Raw genomic sequence first — 23,733 nt, 5'->3', positions numbered from 1 at the left:
AACTTAGTGGAAGGGGCAGGCACAGTCTCCCTACAAGCTTTGACATGTTCGTTGCTGCAATTTCACTGGATGGAATGTGTGCAGAGAATAGACCAGGAGATACAGAAGCTGAGGTCACAGGGCATTTTGAATTGACCCTCATTGCTTTTAAAGATCATATTTGGGAAGTCCCAGGTCTTTTCTCAGTTGCTTGTGTTTACTGCCTTGTGGAAACTGTTGCTGTTGTTATGTCATCTCCTTTCTCCTTGAAACTGCCTTCCTCCTGGACTGTTGTGGTTCCTGACCCAGCCCTTTGACACCTCCTCTCTTTCTCTTTTAACTCTTAACATCAGAACATTGACATGAGGTCAATATTCATATTTCTAGCTCTTGCCACTGTTCTGAGTACCAGACTTACATTTCCAACGAAGCGTTTCCACACAGAATTCTCAACAAGACCATGAACTCATTATGTTTGAAACTAAATTCATCCTTTTCTTCTCTCCTAAATTCCCTTGTACAATTTACCTAGATGGGAGGTAAGCCACTTACCTCAGCAGCAATATGAAGACTGACTGAAGTATTATTGCGTTCCTTTTTTATCCTTTTGTTTTTGTTTTAACCTAATAGGAAACTCCTTCCTTGCAGGAGACAAGGAGAAGGCCTTAGGATCTACTGGGGGAGTCCAGAGGATCAGTCCCTGTTGTCCCGCTGGAATCCGTGGTCCACTGAGGTTCCTTATGCTACTTTCACTGAGCACCCTATGAAATACACCAGCGAGAAGTTCCTCGAAATTTGCAAGGTAGGAGGAAGCTTGGGCATTCCTCTTAGATTACCTTTGTAGGTGGAGCTATGTGCTTCTAGAACACGTACTGGTAAAAAAAATGCAAACTGGGGTTTATTATAGACAAAAACTTTAATAGATTTATAGAACTTTTTAAAGTAAATAGTAGAGCTATTTTATATATATAAACATACGTCATATTTATTTTTACATGTAACATAATACTTTTTTCTTACTAATTGCATTTATTGCTTATAGGGTATATAAGCTTTTCCATATTTAATTAAATCATAATTATTTTATTCAGGGAAAAATGCAAAATAGTGCAAAGTATAGTCAGATATGGCTTTGTGGTCATGTTTGATTAAGTCATTTCTCTGTCTGGGCCTTGATAGTCTCACCTCTAAAATGGAGCTAATGAACACTGCTCTTTCTCCCAACCTCACCGGACCATTGTAAGATGAAATGGGATGACGTGTGTATAATTACTCCATAAAGTGTAAGGTAATTAAGAATATTTTTATGTCTTTAAATCTCATCTCCTCAAGTAGATTTTAAACTCATGAGCGGCAAGGAGAGTCTTCTGCTATTCTCTCATCGTCTCCACCATGTACCTTCAGTGCTAGGACACTCTCAGGAGTCAGGAAGTAAAATAGTGTGAGCTAAAAATGCTGCGAAAGACCAAACTTCATATTTCAACAAAACCAAATATATATGGAAAAGTGTGTTTATAGGCTTAGAAATTCTTACCTTCTCTGTCCTTTTTATGTTTATCTTTATATTCAGTCATCCATTTCAGAATATTACACCTTTTTATTTGCTATAAATTCAAAATTTGGCAATCTGCATCTAAAGTATTTTTGTGGTTGATGGCATATATATATTTCTTGCATTATTTTAAACATGACTATTCATGAAAGTGTGTGTGTATATGTGTATGTGTGTGTGCTTATGTGTGTATGTATTGAAAAATATCTCAAATTAATAGGTCCCCAGGGATTTTAAAAAAGGATTTGAGGCAACATATATGTGATTAGAGGTTAGGTGGGATCTTTATTCCCCCTAATATTAATATATAGGTAAAGTTGGCTTGAAACACATTCTACTCCCAGAAGAAAATCAGTGGTATTCTCAAGATTCATGCAAATGTCCTCAGAGGCTTAGGGTATCATGGTGCTTTATCTCTGTCTCCGAGCTATTATTGTCATGAAACTAGTTCAATATGTGGATCGTGTTGCTACTCTTTATGTGATACTCCTATTTGACAATTTCTTAACCCAAGCATCAACATCAGCCCCTGGCCTGACTTTTTGCCACCTAAGGCCAACAAATCAAAACAAAATGAGAACCAATAAGAATAACAAAACACTTACACAAAGGCATTTATGTGAGAGTAGACTCACTAAGGGTTTCAGGGAGATACATCGGGAGGGAGTTGGACTCATGTATATGCCCCTAGCTTCAAATGCAACATCACACTTCCCTGTTTGTGTAAATTCTTCTTAATGATAATACTCTGACACATTGTTCCATAATCTTCTCTCTCCTCTCTCCCCTGCTTTTGCCCTTCCCCATATTCCTGTTCTTCTTCTTATTATTATTAACAATGATTAAAACAAGATGTTTCTTTTTTTAACATCTGTTAATCCAAGTCAAAGAGCTTAATAATGTATTTTCCCAAAGACATTTCCTTCCTTTAACCAAAATCTGGGTTTAATCATTAAAATAATATATATTTTTGAATCAATAGGAATTGTATTTTATAGTAAGTCAAAATAAATACCAACTGCCTTAGTTATTACATCCACCACTGCCTGGACCAAGTCTCCTTTTATTCCTCATACCTGGTGCAATAGATACTTGTTCCCTGAATGTCCTTCACTGGAAGAAGTTCAGGGTGAGGGATTAAAGAACAAGTTCTATGAGCTGCGGAGTAATGCCAGTGTGTCATTCCAATACCAATAGTGTTTTACCTTATTCTGCTACATGTAAATACAATCCAATAATTTAAAAAGGAAGATGAAAGGTAAAATATCAAAAGGGACATGGAATAATTATTCTCCAAATACCCATAGAGGTAGTTAGTAGACTAGAGCATTAAATTTTGCCCTGTCCTTCTCATTGGCAAAGACAAAAGGGAAATTGATGTTCATATAGCTTTTACTGTGTGGAAGTAAGAATAGCAGGTGTGAGGCTTGTGCACACACACATGATCATGGCGGATGGTTGGTTGGTTGGCTTTTAGTTAATCAAACTACTTTGTGGATCTATTTAGCATATTTCCTTTAAGGCCTTTCTTCTTATTATTCCTAACTCTTTTTTTTCCTTCCTGGCAATAGTCTGGTACTTTCATTTGCCAAGCCATTTCTTATTCAAAGGCCACCCCAAGTCCTAGCTCTCTAGGAAAACAAATGATCTCCATCTGGAATGTGAGATGATGAGGACTTTGATCCAGTTCTTTGAGTCTTAGTTTCTCTTTTGTTGTTGGGTTTTATGTCACAATATTATTTGTGTTTAGGACATTTTCCAAGGTTGGCTTTGATTAAGACCCAGTTATATTACTGTAAAAGAATAAATGAGAAGAAAGATAATTTGGGGGATCTAGAATCCTTTTAATGTGAATATTTTGGCATCACATAAGATTTTTAAAGGGGGTTATCAACTGTTTTTTCCATCTCTCTTATGAATGAAATAGGAAAAAGTAGAGGAATAAGGGGGAAATGCACAATTAAATGAAATACCTGAAGCAATTTAATTCAGTTTAACAGACCTACTGTGGCACAGGGGCAAGAATAATGTAGAGCTGAGTTACACAGTCAGAATTTTCAAATTATTTACAATTTAATAGAATAACTTATTATTTTAAAAATATATTAAAATATTCAAACTTATTCATACCCAGAATGTTTTCTTCTAAAGCACCTAGAATCTCAATTCAAAAAAGATTTTCTGACGCTAAAAAAGTGCAGGTATTATGATTGTTGCTAAGGATCCAAACAGAAACGAGACAAGATTCCTGCCCTGTGGAAGGCATTACTTAAAAGAGGAGGCAGATGAAAATGCAAAGATATTTAAATGAGTACTAATTGATTAAAACAGAAGTTTGGATCAAGTGAAAAGGAGGTATATGAAGGTATGCAGAGGGTTCTTAGATAAAGGATAATATGGTGTAGCTGGAGTTTAAACTTATATGGTTCCCACTGTAATTATAATGGCTCAGACAATTAAGAGCCTAAACTAAGTTAGAAGCAGTAGAAAGGGAGAGAAGATGAGATTTTGAGCTATTCACAACATAGAATTAATGGAAACAGGTAACTGACAGGGTATAGAAGGTGATAAAAAGTCAAAGATGACAAGATTTTTGGCTTGAATGGTTGGTTCCATTAATTTGATTGGAGAAAACTGGAAGAGTAGTATAGTAGTTTGGGGGATTCGGTTTAGAATGTGTTGACTTTGAAACATCCACGTAATATGGGGTTGAGTTGGTTGTCACTCAGAAATTTAGATCTGAAGCTCATTAGAGAAAGCTAAAGTGGTGATATACATTTCAGATCATATGACATTGGGTCAAAGATGAGAGTCATGGGGATGATTGGTCAGGAGGGAACCCCAGAAAGGAGCATTTATGGACATAATTACATTCAAATTTAGATTTGTACTTTCTCTAAGTCTCTTAACATTGATCTACAAAATACCATCAAATTTATACAATGCTATGTCAAAATATATTATTTTTCTTTTTATCCGTCTCACTAACTCTACATCACTTCCACATCTGGCCAATATGGTGGTCAAATGGCCTCTTCGCAGTCTTATCTCCCCACTCCTCCAAGCTTTTCTGATCTATTCAGTTCATACACATACTTTGTGTTATAAAATAATTGTGAAAATAGAAAATAGTAGTGTTTGGCCATTTATTTTAATATTACAGAACACAGAATCTCATATACTATTTATATTTGTATTTTATATTTATTGATTACAGTTTGAATGATATTTTCATGTAATTCAACTAACAAAAGCCCTGTAAGGCCAGAATAGCTATCTTCATTTTAAAAATGAGAACACTTAATTGGAGGGATTAGGTGAATTGATTAAGGTCATACAATAATAGTTCTATGTCCACACCCAAACAGTTTGCTAATACTCAGGGAAATGGGTATAAACCTGAAGAAATTGTGTGTGTGTGTGTGTGTGTGTGAGAGAGAGAGAGAGAGAGAGAGAGACTGTGTGTGCATTCATATTAATTGATATGATATGCTATAATATAATATACATTACAACCTGGCTCAATTATTCTCAATTGTTCCATCCACTTTGTATTTGCAACTTGTAACCTTTTCTTTTCTAACCATTGCTTTGCTGGGCTCCTGGAGTATGTGGAGAGTACTGCTGGGAAGGACTGTTAACTGAGCCCAGAGCTAGTGAATAATAGTGAGTGGATTATGGATGCTCTACAACCATATCAAAGTGATCTATAGACCAACTGTTTTTACTCTTTCCTTGGCATTTTTACCCATCTTTTCAGGGAATTGTGAAAGTCAACCGATGTTTTAGCAAGGAAATTTAACTGTGTATCCTGAGCTCTTTGGTTTCCTTGCACAACAATTCAACAAATATTCATTGAGTACCTACCCGGCATTGAATACTGTGGGATGAGCAATGTGCTAGTAACCTGGGATACCAAGAAGAATAAAACAGATTTTGCACTCCAGAAACTATGGTGTAGAGGGAAGAGGCAGAAACGTAATTAACAAATTATAACTTGATGTGTGTGACCGTTAACAGAGATTCACAAGGGGTTATAGGAACCCCAAAGAGGAAACAGATAAGTCCAAAAGTTAACAGGGGTGATGACATCTGATGTGAAACTCAAGGTATGGGTTATTTAAGCGTCAAAGAAGGTGAGAAAAGACGTTAATTAAGTAAAGGAAACATGGTTAAAACCTGCAAATTACAAAGGTATATAAAATGTTCTTGGATAAAGACTAATTCAGTTTAGCTGGAGTTTAAATGTGTGCGTGTGTGTGTATGTGTGTGTGTGTGTGTGTGTGTGTGTGTGCATGTGCACGCTTGGGCACCTGTGTTCAGAGAGGAGGGTAGAGGAAATAGAATAGGATGGAAATTATGATGTGTAGAAACCTCTTTTGTAGAAAAAAAAAAAAGACACTTCTGCCTCATCCTCATTTCTCTCTATACACTTGAATTTACCCAGTCACAGGGGCTCTATAAAGATAAATCCACGTAAAATGAGCAAGGATGGTATATACAGTCCGTCGAGCAGTGTGACTTCCCAAGTGGTTTCGAGTGTTGGGTACTGAATGGGGTGGCTTCTCATGCCAGGATGCTTCCCTTCCCACACGGGGAGGCTGAAACCTGTAGCCTGAAGGCTAAGAAAACCTGCTCAGCTGAGGAATGTGGGCCTGCAGGCATGAAACCTGGTCTCTTTACCCAGTGTAAACAGGAAGCAAGTGATGGTTGTAATAAGGAAAACTGAGACTCTAGGTGGTGAACTGCTGGCAGACAGCACCTGAAGCAAACCTGTGGCATGGGCACCCAGCTGGTAAATAATCGCTCTAAAGTCAAGAAGAATATTCCGCTCCCCCCGGCCCCCACCACAGGCACAGCTATACTTTACCCTAACCAGCACGCAACCCCTGTGTAACTGGAGTTGTTAAAACCTGACCCCTGGTTTTTGAGACTGAAATAAAAGAGGGAGCCAGAGGTGGGTGTATAAAAGCTTTTAGAGAAAAGTATGTGGCTGGTGGCATTCATATCAGATGACACAGCGTTTCTGTCACACAGATTGAGTTCAGGTGCTTGAAATGCTCAAGAGCCAGCTTGGGGCCTCGGCCTTTTGTCTGCCTCTCCTTCAATGCACTGCTTGTCTCTCTGTAAGCTCGCCCCCCTCTTTGAAAGAGCTCCCAGAAATGACTGGAAATGAAGTGCATCTGACTCTAATGAAATGCCAAGTTCATTGAGTATGAAATAGTGTCAAGTTTTTCTTTCCAGCACTTTGACTCCGAGGCCACAGAGGATCCTCATGAAATGAAGCTTATGATGAGGACTGAGGAAGCATTCAATAATCCAATTTGACAAACACTTACTGATCTATGAAAAGGCATCCTGCTAATCCAGAGGGTGTTGGCAATGGAAATGTTGAGAAGAATTGCGCTTTGGCTTTCAGATCATGGTTTGATGAGGATGATAGATGATGAGGATGTTGGTGATGATAAAAACAGTTAATATGTATTGATTATTGGCGATAAGCTTCCTTTATGGCCTTTGCAATGTGACTCCAAATTCCAGCCTCTTCTCATTCCACTTTCCTAACCCTTCATGCAATATGTGAGCACACAGGCGCACCATGTGCACACATACACACACAGATTATATACAAACCCTTTATTTTATTTAATCTTTACAACTACTCTTTAAGTCTGATGCTATTCATATATTTATTTTCTGGAAAAAGGAATTATAAAATTCAGAGAGGTTGAATAACTTGCACCAAGTCACACAGCTAGTGAGTGCCACAGTTGAAACTTATGACCAGATCTGTCTGATCCCAATATTCATGTTACATACATCATGCTATATTTTTTTTAGTTCAGTGGTTTTCAAGAGGGGGTGAATTTTTTTTTGTGCCCTAAGGACATTTGGCAATGTCCCAGTGTCCCAATGAGACATTTTTGTTTGTCACACCTGGGGGTGGAAGCCCTACTGGTATCTGGTGGGTAGATGCTAAGGAAGCTGCTTACGATCCTAAAATGCAGAGGGCATTTTCCCCACAGCACAGAATTATCTGGCCCAAAATAGCAATAGTCCCAAGGTGGAGAAACCTTGAATTAATTGTGTAGACAGCCACTCTTGCAACTCTACTTCTTAGAAAATGGGATGAAATATTTGAGTGGAAATATAAGTGAAACGTAACAGAAGAAAAGATCAATTTTTACCTCGAGAGTGTGAGAAGGCATTGTGGAAGAGAAAGGACTTGATCTTGGTTTTGAGAGATAAGTAGGGGAGTGGGCACCGCAGATCTTTATGGATTAAATCATAGGTTCCTAGGCAGCTTTAGTCCAGTGATTTTCATTTTTAAAAAAGCCTTTTAAAAATAAAATCAGACGTAGAACTCAAATATATAAAACTGATAAAAATACATGAACTCTGATTGATGTGATTGAAGGGACCGAAACAAGTTACCTGCTTAGCTTTTGCCTTTTTGTCCACATCCTCTCCACAAACTTTCAGAAACCTATTGTCCAAACATTATTCACAACAGCACTTTCTTGCTTTTCAAAAGAATCTAGGTTGGGATGATAAAGTATATGTGGTCACCTAACCTATGAAGAAATACAGTGTTCTAAGGAAAACAATTTCAAAATTAATGAGTCAAATATTTACCTATCCCTTCACAAATGAGGAACATGTATCCTTCCCTAAATATTATAATTTTAATACCAAATTTCCTGAATATAATTTTGTAATACTGCTCTTAACAGCAGTGTTTTATACAAGAGAGGACTTTAGGAGTGAAGTCGGGAGACCTGGGTCCAAGCCCTTGCTCAGCCGTTTGCTGGTTATGTGGCACCGGACAAATCTCTAACTCTTACACCCTCAGTTTGCCTATTATATCCCCTCTACATTGCCCACGATGCCTAGCATCTTGTACAAGAGTTTTCTGAATTTGCTGATTTTTACCCTCTGTCCCATATCCTATCTTGTTGAGGCTATTAACTTCACTTTGTAAATGTCATTTTTGACTTCTGGATCTGATTATTATTATAGACATTTTCACTACAGGCATGAACTTTTCATCTGTGTGTTTCTTCATGCACCCAGCTCACATGTCCAGTTGCCTGTTGAAAATCTGTAAGGGGCTTACTGGTTAGATAAACGATACATCTAAAATGTAATTTTTCATCCCTGTACCTCACCGTTTCCAATCTCTACCTCTCTTAGGCTTTCCCATTCAGTTACAATGCCACTATCTACCCAGACACTCAGGCCAAAAATCTGGGTGTCATCTTCGATTCCTCTCTTTTCTTCGCCCCTGAATTTAATCATATCATCTAGTTCTTTGGCTCTGTCCCTCCCCCTCACATATTCCTAATTTCACCAGTTCTCATGGTCTCCACTGCCACCTTGGTCCAAGCCACTCTCATCTCTTGCCCGGACTGCTGAAGTGATTCCCAAACTCATTTTGCCTTCCTGCTTCATTCTGCACCCTAGCAGCATCCCGTGCTTGACTCTACACAGCAGCCAAGATTATTTTTTTTTAAATAAAAATTATACAACAATTGAACTTCTTCTTAAACTCACTTCAATCCAAAGTCCTTAATGTGGCCCCAAAGAGTCTTCGTGCCCAGTGCCCCAAACTCTTTCTTTTGATCTCTGTACTCCAGTTAAATTGTCCTTTTCTGGGTTCCTTGAATAAACTAAACTTATCCCTACATCGCAGCCTTTGCAGGTGCTGTTTTTCTGCCTGAAATATTTTCTCTACATGACTTGCTGTTTTTCATCATTTGGGTCTCAGTTCAAGTTTTACCTCCTCAGAGAGATTTGCCCTGAATAGCATATGTGAAGTAACCCTCACACCGTTACTTTTTATGCCTTTACCACATTTTATTTTTCTCCTAGGATTTATCGCCATTGAAAATCACGTGTATCTGTTTGTTTTCACTTTTTGTTTCCTATCATAAGAATGTAAGCTCCAGGAGAGCAGGATTTTTGCATGTCTATTCAAGCACTTAGTACATGCCCAGAATGTGGTCTAGGATGTACTGCATCAATATTTCATGAATGATTTCAGATGTCTTTTTATCTATTAGTGACACAGAGAATCACGTTACAGTACTAATACTTATGTAAACAATTTGTATACACACAAAAAAATTACAGCAGCTAAAACTAATATGGCACTTGGTAAACTTATGTGGATAGCAAACAAACTGAAAGATCACATATTATTCATTTCTGATATTAACAAGCAAACTTTGGCCTGAGGAAAATTAGTCTTAACAGAGTTAAACACGGTTATTAACTGTATTAACTTAATAGAGTTAAATTGAACAATCTACATTTAAGAAGTAAGAGTTACTACAGCTCCAGAAGAGTGGTCAGACTTTGTGAGGTCTGGCTGGGAAGGGGGGTGGGTGTCTGTGGACCTACTCTACATTCACTGACTCTTGTGCCTTCTCCATTTCTTCCTTAGCTGTCTGGGTTCACGTCTAAGCTTGTTCCAGCCATCCAGAATGCCTGCAAGGATTCCACTGGGTCTGGAAAAGGAAGGAGACTGATAGTGTTAACTGAACCCATTTTGATTGAGACCTACACTGGGCTGATGTCATTCATTGGAAACCGCAACAAGCTTGGCTATTCCCTTGCCCGTGGGAGTATTGGTTTTTGAGACTCTTTTTTGGTACCATAGGTATGTCATCCACAAATATGTCATTATTGAAGATTTCATTTCAGCCCACTGTGTTTTTGGACTGAAACAATTGATTACTTTTAAATAGTACTACATTGTTTTGAGTATTAAGTATTTCAGGAAATCTAAAAGCTTGACTGGATTGATAGATCCACACACTTCAGACCTCACATAAGAATGATAAAATTTTCTGAATACTAGAAAATAAATACTGCTAAGCCCATCAAATAATGTTATCAAATGAGTTCCTCATTATAAACTTGGGGGAGACTCTCTGGGTTCACATTCCTCCAGCTCTCTAAATATAGGTATCTTCCAAGTCTTACTCTTCAGTCCTCTGATCTTGATGTGGAGTCTCATTCATTGGGGTCTCACTGTCTCTATTATTTCAGCTATCATTTTTATGAGAATGATTTCCAAGTCTGTATTCCCATCCTCATTATTTATTTTTGTCTGTCAATCATCTGCATATCGATGTTCCAGTGGCCCCTCACATTCAGCATCTTCAAAATCCCGGATTTTTCTGTGGCATTGTTATGGTCCCAGTTATCCACCCCTAAAATATCTTGGTTTTGATTTCTCTAAATTCCTTGCCAAATTCACCCTGTATAGTGCCACATCTGTATGTGGCTTAGCATTGTACCCCAATGTCCAAATGTCAAAATTAAAGCTCATTTTTTCATTTGAAATTGTTAATATACTCCCTCTCCCTCCCATTCTCATGGATATATTATTAGATAACATTTTTAATTCTGTTCATGTGATTATTACCACAGCCTTTTGATTGAAATCCCCACTCTAAGACCGACCCTGTTTCAATCTATTCTGCACTTGGTTTCCAGATTCTCAAAGAAAATTTGAACATATCACTAACTTGATCAAGAACTTTCAATAGCTCATTTCCTTTTGGTGTTTTTTGATGAAGTATTTTTTCAAGAGCAGACCCTTTCCTTCTAATGAAATCTTTTTCAGAAGCTCAATACATAAATGAGATATAAGTAGGACCACTGTGGTCAAAGTGGAGATGGGAATGCCACTGGTCTTTTCCTTTTCAGGCCTCAGAGGTGCCCCATATGGAATGATCATGGATCTCAGAGGGTTTTGAGGATCATGTTTTCAAAAACACCATCCTAACTCACTCTATTGCTATTGCTCTTTTTCCTCTCATTTCCTCTTTGCTTCTTTCTGACTTAGGTCTAATTTTGAACAACCCAGGAGATTATGTCATCTGCATCTCTTCAAATTTTCTTTTCTTTTTCATTTTAAAAGCTCATTTTATTTATATTTGTTTAGAAAAGAAGCTTTTTGCATGTTGAACACCATAAACATTATCACAATAAGCTTTTTACTTTTTCCAGGACCCAAAATTGATACACCTTGGTTGATATTCAAGTTTAAAATTCCAGCTAATTTTTCTTTTTTTGGCTTTTGTAAAGTTTATTTTTAAACTCTTTTCTTCGAAAAGATTGCTTCCTCAATTTTAAAGATTTTTCCTCTGTTATATTCATGAACATAAATCTGATATAGGCATTCACAACCCAAACCTTGAATCAATCACACTCATTTTATTTTGCCTTTGTTTACTTCCATTAAAATTTCTTCCCTTCCTTCTCTTCCCCCTTTAAAGCACCCACTTTTCTTCCCCCATGATGGCAAATATTGTTACAGTCCCCAAGGCAGGGAACTTCTATTCAGATTCTGAAAGGAAATGTTGAAATCCTTAGTTGTCCTGTCAACAGGAGTGGAATGAAAAGTCGTTGGATTATTTTGGCAGTGGTTCTGAAGTAGGCATAATTGGCAAATTATTATAATACTGCTGCCCAAAAATGCCCATTTGCCTCAAGATAGTGGCATTTATTGGCAGAAGCCTCCAAAATGTCCAGCACATGTTTTCGAGTTACCATTTAAGGATCAGTCTGACAATCCACTTCTCTCTGCACATTTGTCCCCCTGGAACCTAAGCGAGACTGTTCCCAAATGACCTTCTGAAAGACACAGTAAAGCATCATCAATGGAAGCAACTCAGAAGGGACAAGAGGAGGTGATGTTTCTTAGTCTTGAGATCCAGGCTGTGACAATAGGATAAGCATTTACTGGAACCAAAGCTGTTTCACATGGAGAAGAGCAAACTGAGAGATGACAGAGAACTGTCTTGACATTTCATTTGGACCATCATATAGGATATTCTCTGACAAAGGGCATCTGGAAAGCAGGATTATGACCAGAGGTTTAGGGGATTCAGGAATTTGGATAGCAATTCAAGATAAGAAAGAACTTCTGACAGTTACAAATGTTCAATAATGGAACAGGTTGCTTCTTGAAGTAGTGAGAGCACCATACCTTGACATGCTCAAGAAGGAACTAGATAAAATAGATACTATAAAAGGGATTTCTGTATTGGAACACTTGGTGAAATGATTGATGTAATCTTTTAAGGCCAGTGACCTTATGATTCTCCAAATACTTTTTACTAAGGATTAGATAATTAGATTCTTCTTTCTTTGGAAAGAGTTGAATCAATCATGTGAAAAATTACTTTCACTTTCCTGAAGTTTAATTTCCTCATCTGCAAAATGGAAACATACAATAATATCACTTCTGCTTATTTCATAAAGATCTTGTGTGGACTCAATTAAATGAGGTTAAATTTTTTTATTGAATACAAAGCATTGAGTACCTGCCTGTAGAGTGATGTAACTTTTCAACAGAAAGTGGGACAACATCTAAGGAAACTAAATTCAGTTCCCTCCAGAAATTATTTCTTGGTCACCATGGACCTACTGCCTATGGTTTTCTCCTTTGACACTGGTGTTCTTACTGGAGCTCTTTGTCCGTGAGCTCAACAGGTAGCCACAAACTAGAGGACCTGTCTGTATACCTGGGTTTTTTCTTTCAGCCTATCTGTACCACTAAAGTTTGTCAAAGGGGCGTAGTAAGTTTAATTGGGAATAGGATTAGACACAAAAGACTTTAAGTACAGTACAAAGCATATCACCACAAAAATTGTCATGGTTGGCTATCTTCTTTGTTTGATCTTTGTCTCATTCGGGACTTCCCACTAGAAAATCTCTGATAAGTTTTATTTCAGAAATTGCTTGAACATCTTCATTGACAAATTCTTCACAGTCTTCTGATACATCCTTGGCAGTTCTGATGGTTAGAAAGTTCTCCTGTTGAGTTAGAACCTGTAACGTCTATCTGACATCTCTTTCACTAAAAAACAAAACAAAACAAAAACAAACAAAAAACAAACAAACAAAACCCTACAAAATAAAGCCACTAAAATTTCTATGGACTGGAGTAGGTTCAGCCTGGGTTTCCTTGCCAGGATGTGGGACATTTGGATACATAGTTAAAACTGATGGATTCTTTAACATTTACAAGAAGGAGAGCTGTCAAAAATCACCATGCCCAAACCCCGAGCAGTCAATTGGGCCTCTTTGGAGGCCTAATCTTTGGCCGTCCTAAGGTCAACTAAAGCAGAAAAGAGAAGCTAATTTATGAGTTGGCTACTTTTAGATCTTTTGCCATGAGGGCCATTTCATTGTCCCTTTGCTGAAGCATTACTAGGGAGCCAATTCACAGAGCCCTGAGGCACAGAAACCATCTAATCCAATGCTTTCATTTCACAGAACATAAAGCAAAGGCCTAGAAACTAGAAAGAAATCACTCAAAAAATTGGGTGAATTTTTGAAAATACTGGGATTAGAATAAGTCTTCCAATTCCTATTCCTGGCCCCACTATTCTTTCCAATATAGTTTCTCCATTCCTTGGAAAAGACATGTCATTTGAATCGATGTATCATAGTCCCTGGGTTAATTCTGAGGTGAGAAAACAATAGGTCACAATTGCTTATGGGGAATTTCCAGAAATTGCCTTTATTTTCTTAAAGGCTAAGGCCACTCATAGAGCTCTCTGATTTCCTATCTGATCAAAAAGCCCAAACAAAGCTGCGGAAGCCAGCAGAGCCAGCAGATATTTTGTAAGGCAGATTTACCTCTGCCTGGCATTCTGTGGGGCAAGAGAGGGGAGGGCAAAAGTATTAAATTTAGGCTTAAAAGCTCCTCAGAAATTCTTTACACACAAGAGACCAAGCTGGAGAAAAGAAGATGACTTGTGCCAAGGGGAAGAAAAAGAGAGACTAATGCCTGTGGTTTTCAAAGGTTAACAACAACATAAAAAAGCCCAAGTATTTGCACAGGGATGAATGCTCATTGGCTCTTGGCCAACAATTGTACAAGGGCTTGTGCCCACATCCTGTAGCTGTGGTTTAGGGACGCTGCTCATGAGTGACTTCTTATGCTTAGTGGCAGGAAACTTTAGTCACTGATGTGTAAACTCACCTTTGGTCTGTACCTCCCACAACATGCTCCGAAAGCAGTTAGGGGGCCAGGACTCCTGATTTCCTTGCAGATACCAGTTCCCCAGAGGCTAAGAAAGAACTTCGCTTGAAGCCTTGGGAGTGACTGAGAGTTGATTGATATGTATCTCATTCCATTTGATTGTGGCAACTCCTTAGGATAATTCTGTAGCCACAAAAAGAAATTATGATATACTCTCCTAACCCTTCTCTTTAGCCTCAAAATTCAAGACAAAGATTGTAAGCTGTATTTCATTTCAGGGCTGCAGCCAATGTGAAACGTGAGACTGCTTCTCAACCTAGATCTTGTACCTCATGTGCTATTTTACACTCAATTTTTAAAAACCTTTTAGTAAACATCTCACAGTTCCCTTTTCAGTGAAGCCAAATGGAATTTGCAAGTCTGCTTTAATGAAGTCTTGTGTTTTTAAGGTAAGTATGGGAGATTATGATGCTGCATTATGGATGCATTGGGACAAGTTCTCTGAACCACCAACTTGTCTCTTGTCTCCCGTTCACAGGCTTATCCCATGCATCTCAGAAATTCCTTCTCCTTCCTTTTACATGCCCTACTCACTCTTTATGGAATAATGTAATCTGAGATTGGAAGTGACCTTAAAGGCCATCTAGTTTGGCCTCTTGCTGATTGCAGGAATGCCTTCAACCAAAACACTCACGGTAGATGGAGAGCCAGCTTCTGCATAAGCATTCCCAGGGCATAGAACCCTTTGCTTTCTCAGGCAGTTAATTCCACGACTAAGTGGCTACAGCAAGTAGAAGGCATTTCTGAGTATTGTGCCCAAGCCTTCCTCCTCAGAAATTTATTGATTTGGTACGGGATCATCCTCTGATGTTATCCCAAGTAGATCAATTTCTTATTTCATATTCTTACACTTCAAATAAAGGCAGCTAACCAGTGCTCTCTCAAAAGGTAATAGCAGTTGTCTTATTTTTATTTTCTGAGACAAAAACTCCAGTTACTACAACCATGTCTTATGTGATGCATTATCCAGAGGCCTTATAGAACTTGTCTCCTGCTTGTCGACTATTCTGTTTGGCTACCATTTCTTTCAGAATATTGTATTCAACACTTGGCATGACATTTCAAATATAGGCTGACCAGTGCAGATTAGAATACAGTTATTCTTTATTTGCCACTATATTATTATTAATGAAATCCAGGTTTTCTCTGTCATACTATTTGTTCACATGAAATTTATGGTTAACTTCATATATAACTACGTATAGTATAGAACTTTATTTTCTGATCTGGTACACTCACTCAAGGAATAGATGAGACCACTTCAGTATGAGTTACCCTTAGTGAACCAGTAATCACTACTTTCTTTTTTACCTTTTAAACTTATTTGTTAACTTTTTCTAAATTATTTGTTTAAAACTTTATTCTATAGTTTTGCCTGAGTCAGCGTCAGATTCACTCTTCTCTAGTATCTGGAAACTAACATTGTTTTTAAATGGGATTTTTTTCTTTCTTCTGTCTAGTGGACAGGTGGGCATGATTATCATGATGGGCCGCAGAGCCAAGGCAGTAAACAGAAGGGGGTTGATCCGCAAAGATTTTTGCCACTGGTTAGCCGAACATGATGTCCCTAGAACAAAAACAGATGGGCAGCCTACTTCAGTCTTATTTCATCTATACAGGCAGAAGTGATCTGAAGTCTTACTTGAATCAGCACCTGCCACTCCAGGCTGCCATCATTCTCACTGAATTCAGGGATTCTGATTCAATGGCAGCAGTTGCCACTATCATTCTTGCCTACAGAAGACAGCCACCATGGAGATGTCCGAGAATGTTCCTCATGGCTTTGGGGAAGGAAGTATCTTTGGACCTGCTTAGGGGACACAGAGGCTAGGTGAGGTTTTACATAATAAATCCACTTCAGCATCCCAATCTCTGTAAGTCTTTAGACGCCTTCCTCTGGCATTTCAGCTTCATTAATGTATACTTTCTTCGGGTCTATGTTTTAGTTAATTAACAAAGCAAATTATTAGAGCCACTTTTAGTGTCTCAAACACACTGAATTAAGAATCCTGGCCTGCTGCACTCTAATCAATACATTCTTTCTGGTCCAACATTACATTTCTGATCTAATACCCTTGGAATCAATGCCCATACATGTTTTCTAGTTTTCTGTTGATATAAATTGGCAAAACTTCACAATTATTTTGAGATATAATATAACTTCTCATGAAGCACATTTTTAAACTAACTTTTTAGGGAATGAATTGGTTATAAGTCTAGAAATAATGCATAATGAGAATGTATTATCGTACATTTAATCAGATGCTGATTCCAGCTGCAGCTGTTGATCCACATGTGGTTTTGTTGCTTGAGAAAAACAATACATCCCTTGGCATCTGGTATGCAGTTATTAATCTGGCACTTTTTCCCTTCCTTCCTCCCTTCCTTCCTCCCTTCCCTCCTTCCTTCCTCGCTTTCTTCTTCCCTCCTTCCTTCCTTCATTCCTCCCTTCTTTCCTCTTTTCTTTCTTCCGTCCTTCCTTCCTTCTTCACCTGTTATTAACATCATCAGAAGTAGTTTGCTTTCAGCTGGCAGGACCAGCAAAACACTTGGAGTTATATCAACCATCCAACCCCATGTCAACAGGGAATTTGATCGCCTCTCTGTTCAGTAAGGCACCACACCGGTCCATTTCATCAATGGTATCATGTCTATTGAACCAGGTGAGCAGGAAGTAGCAACTATTCTAACATTTGTGCCAGACACATGCATAGAAATATATTCCCTTAAAATTTTATGTTTTTCACAAAAAAGTCACATTGAAGACTTTTCTACAGGATTAGCGGTCTGGGACATGTCAATATATACCTCCTAAGGGAAATGGTAAATTGCTGCCCTGCATGACTAAGAAAGAGCCATAATGCCTAATTGTTTTTTTTTTACATTCTAGAGGTAATATATATCTTATCTGGATCTGCTACTTGAATCCATTGACCAAGTAATCTAAAAGCCTGCCAGTTTTGAGTGGGACCCAGAACAGAGGAAGAATTCAAAATAGGTCTAGATTACTTTACCACTTGAGCTGTATATTCCAGGAGAGCCAATGGTGCTTGAATTATCTGTGGCAGCTAGAGAGATGCTACATGGAAACTTTGGTCAGCCCCTCTAGATGAATCACTGGGTAGACTTTAGGACTTTAAGCACAGATACGCCGTCCTCCCAGATTAACTATTTTCCTTTTCAGAAACCACTTTTGACTTGCTGTTGAGCTCTAGTAGATATGAATACCTGACCATAGACCACCAAGTTACCATGCAGCCTAAGCTGCCCTTCATGTACTAGATACTGTGTGACCCATCAAACCATAAACCTGGGCATGCAGAATGGCACTCTACTGTCAGCTGGGATGATATACGTAAGATAAGTTTCAAGCAGGTCCTGAAGGCACAAGTATGTTGCAAGAGCAAGTGTCCCAGAAGACTATGGTACCCATTCCTACTACATTTTGTTCTTTCTTGTAACCCATGCCTGTGGTTTTATGGTTCCCTCTGACCAGTAGACTGAGGAAAAAGAGAACTGAACTTGATTTATAAATAGTTATGCTGTATCATCTGAAAGTGGGTAGCTGTGGTACCTAATCATCGTGGTCCTGAATGAAAGAGAGTGGTGAAGGAAATTTCTCCTGGTGGGCAGAATAAATGGAATACCATTTCCATGTCATGCCTGAGGACTACTTTCCATTTTATAAGTGAAAAAACTGAGATCTGAAGCAATGATCTGAACCAGTTACTATCATACATACCTGAGAAAGCCACCACAGCTTGATAGTGGCAGAGACATAATGGTACTTCTTCCTTTTTGCCTATATCAGATTGGGATCAGTTTAAATAACATAAACCATTTCACTATTTTAAACACCAAGTATTTGTGTTTTTTAATATATAGAATTAAGTACTTACAACGTCATTAGAAAAGCTGTAGACACAAGGTCTAGGCTGGGATTCCAGAAGTGATTCTCAGAACAACACTGCAAAATTGGCTTACCAAGGATTTATTTATCTCTGCCATATGTCCAATCAGGAAGCTGCTCTTCCAATAGCAGGCACCAGGATCATACCGCCTTAGGTATAATCTAATGATCAGGAGCACCTGCTAGACTGCTGGCTCCAGAACCACATTGTGTCTGCTAGATCTGCACCAGCGAATGGATGTGACACATCCTGCCATCTTCCTCCTTATTTATTCTAAAGCAGGACTGGGAAGGGCATTTGATTTCTTCCTCTTAATAGTAACTGCACAAAGATTTATTGAGTGCTTAATATGAACCAAGCAGTGTGCTAAGATCTTTGCATTAATTATATCAATGAATCCACAAATAACTTTCCCTAGAATATAATATTAATGTTGCCACTTTGATTTTGAGATGAGGAAAGTGAAGAACAAACAGGCTAAGAAACTTTGCCAAAATTGTATACTCCTAGGTAAAAGATCTGGTTTAAATTAGAGCATAGTTACATCCAGAATCTAGCTACAAAGGAATATGAGAATTGTTATATTTAACTTTATAACCTCTGTAGTACAAAAATCCCACTGGACCAAGGTTGGGACAGATGTTGAGCTGGCCAGTCTACTGAATCCACAATTTAACTTTTGTTAAAGATATTATTAAATTCTTTCCCCCTTGACTGACTGTGAGCTCCTTGAAGGTATCTCTGTTTATCCTCTTGTACAGTCCTTTACTTATAATAGGCAATCAGTAAATGTGTTTTATGACTCTGAAGCCATAGGCATTTTGGTTTGAACCCATTTCAGTAACACATGCTTAAGCTTCTGTGAAACCACTGCCTTTTTGTGGTCTGGTTTTACAGAGCAGCAGACCAACTCAACCCTTCTCCTTGACTTTAGAAAGAAATAGTATTTTGATTTCACCAAATGCCTTTTTATTCTTCGAAGGCTTTGTTGTGGCTAAATAAAAAACACATAGCAACACTCAGAATGTGTCATAGCTGGAGAAAGCGAGGAATGGCATTTTATTAGGGAAAAAACAAAGCATATAGCCGACTAGCCAGGTGATATCCAGAGATGCAGTCAGGAGCTTGCTGGTTCCAGAATGGAGCTCAGTAGTTAGCAGAAACATAGATCACACCTAGAGTAAGCAGAACATGATGACCTGGTAGACACCCTGGGCAGAAGAAGTGTGTCAGGAAGAGGAGATAAGCTAAGGCTCTCCCAGCCTACTGTCATCTTCAGGGAGAGCAAACTGCAACAACAGAGACCAGTCATCTGACTCCAGTGACTCATCGGATGATGGTTCAATAGTAGAGGCAGGGAATGTAGGAAGAAAAAGTGACTTTCATGGGAAATACAATGTGTTCGAATTTGGATAAGTTGAGTTTGAAGGGCCATGGGACATTAAGTGAAAATATTCCTGTCTACTGAGCAGGTACATGTGAAAGCATGTTGCTCAGGAAATAGGGTCTTTGCCTAGACATAAAGATCAGGAAGTCATCCAAGAATGAGTGGTAGTTTAAACTTTAAGAGTGGATAAGATTGCTTAGAGTGAGGGTATAGAACAGTGTCATCCAACAGAACTTTCTGCAATAATGGAAAATTCTACAAGTCTTTAATTCTATGCTATCCAACATAATAGCCACTAGCTATGAAATATGGCAAGTGAGAATTAGGAACTGAAATTATTTTAATTAATTTAAATTTATATAGCCACAGGTGTCCTATTAGCACATATGTAGAGTAAAGAAAAGAGATGACTGAGAATGAAATCCTTAATAATAGCAATAATAGCAATGTTTGAAGTTATCTTGATGCTACCAAAGATAAGCTGGAACACAAGCCTTTAAGGGCTGTTTATTTTTCTTCTACAGTTTATCAAATAGTAAAGAAAGATGATTCATAGAGTTTATGTTTGAAACCAACAACTTTCCAACCCACCCCTTCCTACTTCCAACTTAGTGGTAACTTATTTTAATAGCCTTTCTTCCTGGTTCTGCTGTTAGTTACTTCCATGATTCTGAAAAATATATTCATATGTCTATGTATTGATTAATCAACATTAGATATTATCTATTGACTTCTTTCTATGAAAGAATAAGCTTTAGTTTGCATACACCCTACTTCACGCCTCCTTCCTGTTTTTCTTAAATGTTTATTATTTTCACTATTGATTATGTCTGTTACTTAAATAATAGGTTTTTCACTTTTACTTCTCTATCAACTTCAGTTTCTATCTCATTTCCTGTCTATGGAAATAAAGATATTAGTGAGAAAACCCTAGCCTTCTTTACAGCAACTTTTCTCTCTTGCCTTCTGTCAAACATGTATTTAAATCTGCATTATTCAGATTGTAAACGTTTACATTTGGTTCTGTGACCATATTAAGTATTTCATACTTAAGTATTTCATACTAAGTCACCTAGTGACTCTGAGGGAAGTAGTGGTGGGGCTTAAAATACTGCTGGTTTGCTTCGATTCTCCGTCTTACTTTGCTGGTATAAAAATAAGATCTCATTATCTATCTGTCTTCAGGTTACAAAGATCTATCATATGTTTCTTGTGACTTTTCTTACAGGTCCATAAGTTAATAATGTCTTTGTTTTTCAGATAAAGGAATCAAAACGGAAAGAAATAGAATAACTTAACCGAGGTCATGTGACTGGGAAGTTGGAAAGTTGAGAGTCAGTTAGGTTTTCTGATGACATATCCCCTTGCAAATCTATTCTCAGTTAAGTTTTCCTAACCACTCAAGTTTGCAAAAAAGTTTTGGGTTGGGTTTTTCGCTTCAGATTTATAATCCATAGTGCATGTTGGAGCAAAGAAATCTGAAGCTTGTGTGCTGTGACCATGTTTTCTTTCAAGGAACTCTAGAAATGCCTCCAGGCATCTGGGTGCTTCATAAACCCAAGTTGACAAATACTTACCTATGGGTAAAGAAATATCTAACACTAAACTAACATTTACCAAGCACTTAGGTACTGGCATCTGAGCTAGGATATTTCATATACATTATCTTATTTAATCTTCACAACTCTCTAAATAGAGAATATACCAGAGATGGAATCAATAATTCATTACTGTGATTGAGTCCTCTCCTTCTGTAAAATAAATCTTCACCTCAGACATGTATTCAAAAGATAAATTCAATTTGGTAAAACCAAATGAGGATAAGTGGTTCGGTTGCTTGGGAGATAGGCAGTATACAAACATAACACTGCTGAGTAATAGTGAAGTATTATAAGGCTTTGCTCCTGTTGCCCATAATGGAATTGACCCAAATTGGCTGGCATTGGGGAACTGTTCCTGTGCACAAAGCAAAAGACTCCAAATGCTCTTCTAACTACTAAATTCCGATGAAGATAGTGCTGGAATGATTGTACAAGAAGAATGAGTTCCTGGTCCACAAAACCCACCCAGAAAGCTTCCTGTTATTCTTAGTAATCCTGTGATTAACGTGAAATCAATAAAGAGGTACTCCTGGCAAGGGGCAGATCTAAGCTTCATGAAACCCGAAACTTTTATGGTTTGGGGGAGGAAGGGCAGTCTCTTTTTAAGAAAAAAGAATATAATATGACAAATACAAAATTAGGCACAAAATAAATATTTTTTGAATGACAAAATAAATCTCAACCCATTACAGACATTACAAATCTGAAAAATATTTCAAAAAATAAAAAATCCAAAAAATAATATAACTTTTATTAACACATCTCTATAATTCTTTGTTCATATCCATTAGTGACTGCATTATTGGTTGATCACCTCTTCCTATGACAACACTTTTTTTAAATTATCATTTTCTGTAAAAAGAATAGCAATATAATTTAACCTTTTTTTAGTTGATTGAAATGTGTTTTTGTAAAATTATTAATAGTTTAGGGAAGTTTCATTCAGCTTCTCAATTAATTATTGGTAATACTTTTGTAAATTTTAAAAATTGTTTTCACATCTGGGAAAACATCTATCAAGTTGCTTCCATACATGAAATTTGGGATTTGGAAGAATTCTCACAGACTACCTCCTGACTGCATATTTTCAACCTTATTTTTCTCTACTACCCTCATGCTTACTGTGCCACATGCCTTAGGACACATGCCTTTTTCCATAGGAACTGAACTTCAGCCTTGCGCTTCCTTTGAATCATGGTACTAGTTGGTTGTAGTATTCTTGGAGGCCAATCCTACATTAGGGTAAGCGATAACTTAACTCTTCATGAAAGCAACTGGGAACTACATAATTATACCTTGCTAAGCCCCAATTAAGTGTAAACTACCTCAACTGCCCCTAAACCAGATCTCACGAATGCTGATGGCTATTGTAATACCCAACAAGAGAGGAAGAGAAATGGAGGGGAAAAAAACCAGAATGAAAAAAACCAACATTCTCAATCAATTGTAGTTAAAATATTTTACTTTTGAAAAATAAAAAAAGAAAAGAAAAATGGCCATGGGAACACAATGCTAAAGCCACCCCCAGAGCCTCAGAGAGGGTCATCAAAGGGAGGAATTCTGAAACCTTCATTAGCTAATCTTTTTTTTTTTTAATTTTTAAAATTTACACATATCAATTGTATATATTTATGGGGTACATAGTGATGTAAAACATGTGTAGTGATCAGATCAGGATAATTAGCATATCCATCATCTCAAACATCATATCTTTGTGTCGGAGCACTCAATAACCTCCTTATAGCTATTTGAAACTATGTAATATGTTACTATTGTTAACTATAGTCGTGCTACAGTGCTATAGAACTCTAGGACTTATTCCTCCTATCTGCCTATAATTTGTGTCCATTAATGAATCTCTCCCTATCTCCACCTCCTCCCATTCTCCCTGTTCTTCCCAGCCTCTAGTATTCTCTGTTTCACTTTTTACTTCTATGAGATCAACTTTATTTTAGCTTTCATGTATGAGTAAGAATATAGAGTATTTAACTTTCTGTTCCTGGCTCATTTCACTTAACGTAATATCCTCTAGTTCCATATATGTTGCTGCAAATGACAGGATTTCATTCTTTTTTGTGGCTAAATAGTATTTCCTGATGTACATACACCACATTTTTTTATTCATTCCTCTGTTATTGGACACTTTAGTTGATTCCATATGTTGGCTGTTGTGAATAGTGCTGCAATAAACCTATGAGTGCAGGTATCTTTTATATATATTGACACTTTTCCTTTGA

General features: G+C 37.6%; 1 protein-coding gene across 1 annotated transcript in view; it reads left to right on the top strand.

Annotated features, from left to right (window-relative positions):
• The window catches only part of TPRG1 (tumor protein p63 regulated 1), a 128,903-nt gene extending 118,482 nt beyond the window's left edge, over window positions 1-10,421 (top strand). The window contains exons 5-6 of the mRNA XM_012640598.1: window positions 628-781; window positions 9,978-10,421. Coding sequence (XP_012496052.1) covers window positions 628-781; window positions 9,978-10,172 — 349 coding nt within the window. The 3' untranslated portion in view covers window positions 10,173-10,421. The remainder of the gene's footprint in view (window positions 1-627; window positions 782-9,977) is intronic.
• The last annotated feature ends 13,312 nt before the right edge of the window (window positions 10,422-23,733 follow it).

The sequence above is a fragment of the Propithecus coquereli genome, unplaced genomic scaffold (assembly GCF_000956105.1).
Source record: "Propithecus coquereli isolate 6110/MARCELLA unplaced genomic scaffold, Pcoq_1.0 Scaffold10, whole genome shotgun sequence".
NCBI classification, from domain to species: domain Eukaryota; kingdom Metazoa; phylum Chordata; class Mammalia; order Primates; family Indriidae; genus Propithecus; species Propithecus coquereli.
The sequence above is the reverse complement of the archived record's forward strand: the minus strand, read 5'-3'. Positions and strand labels throughout refer to the sequence as shown.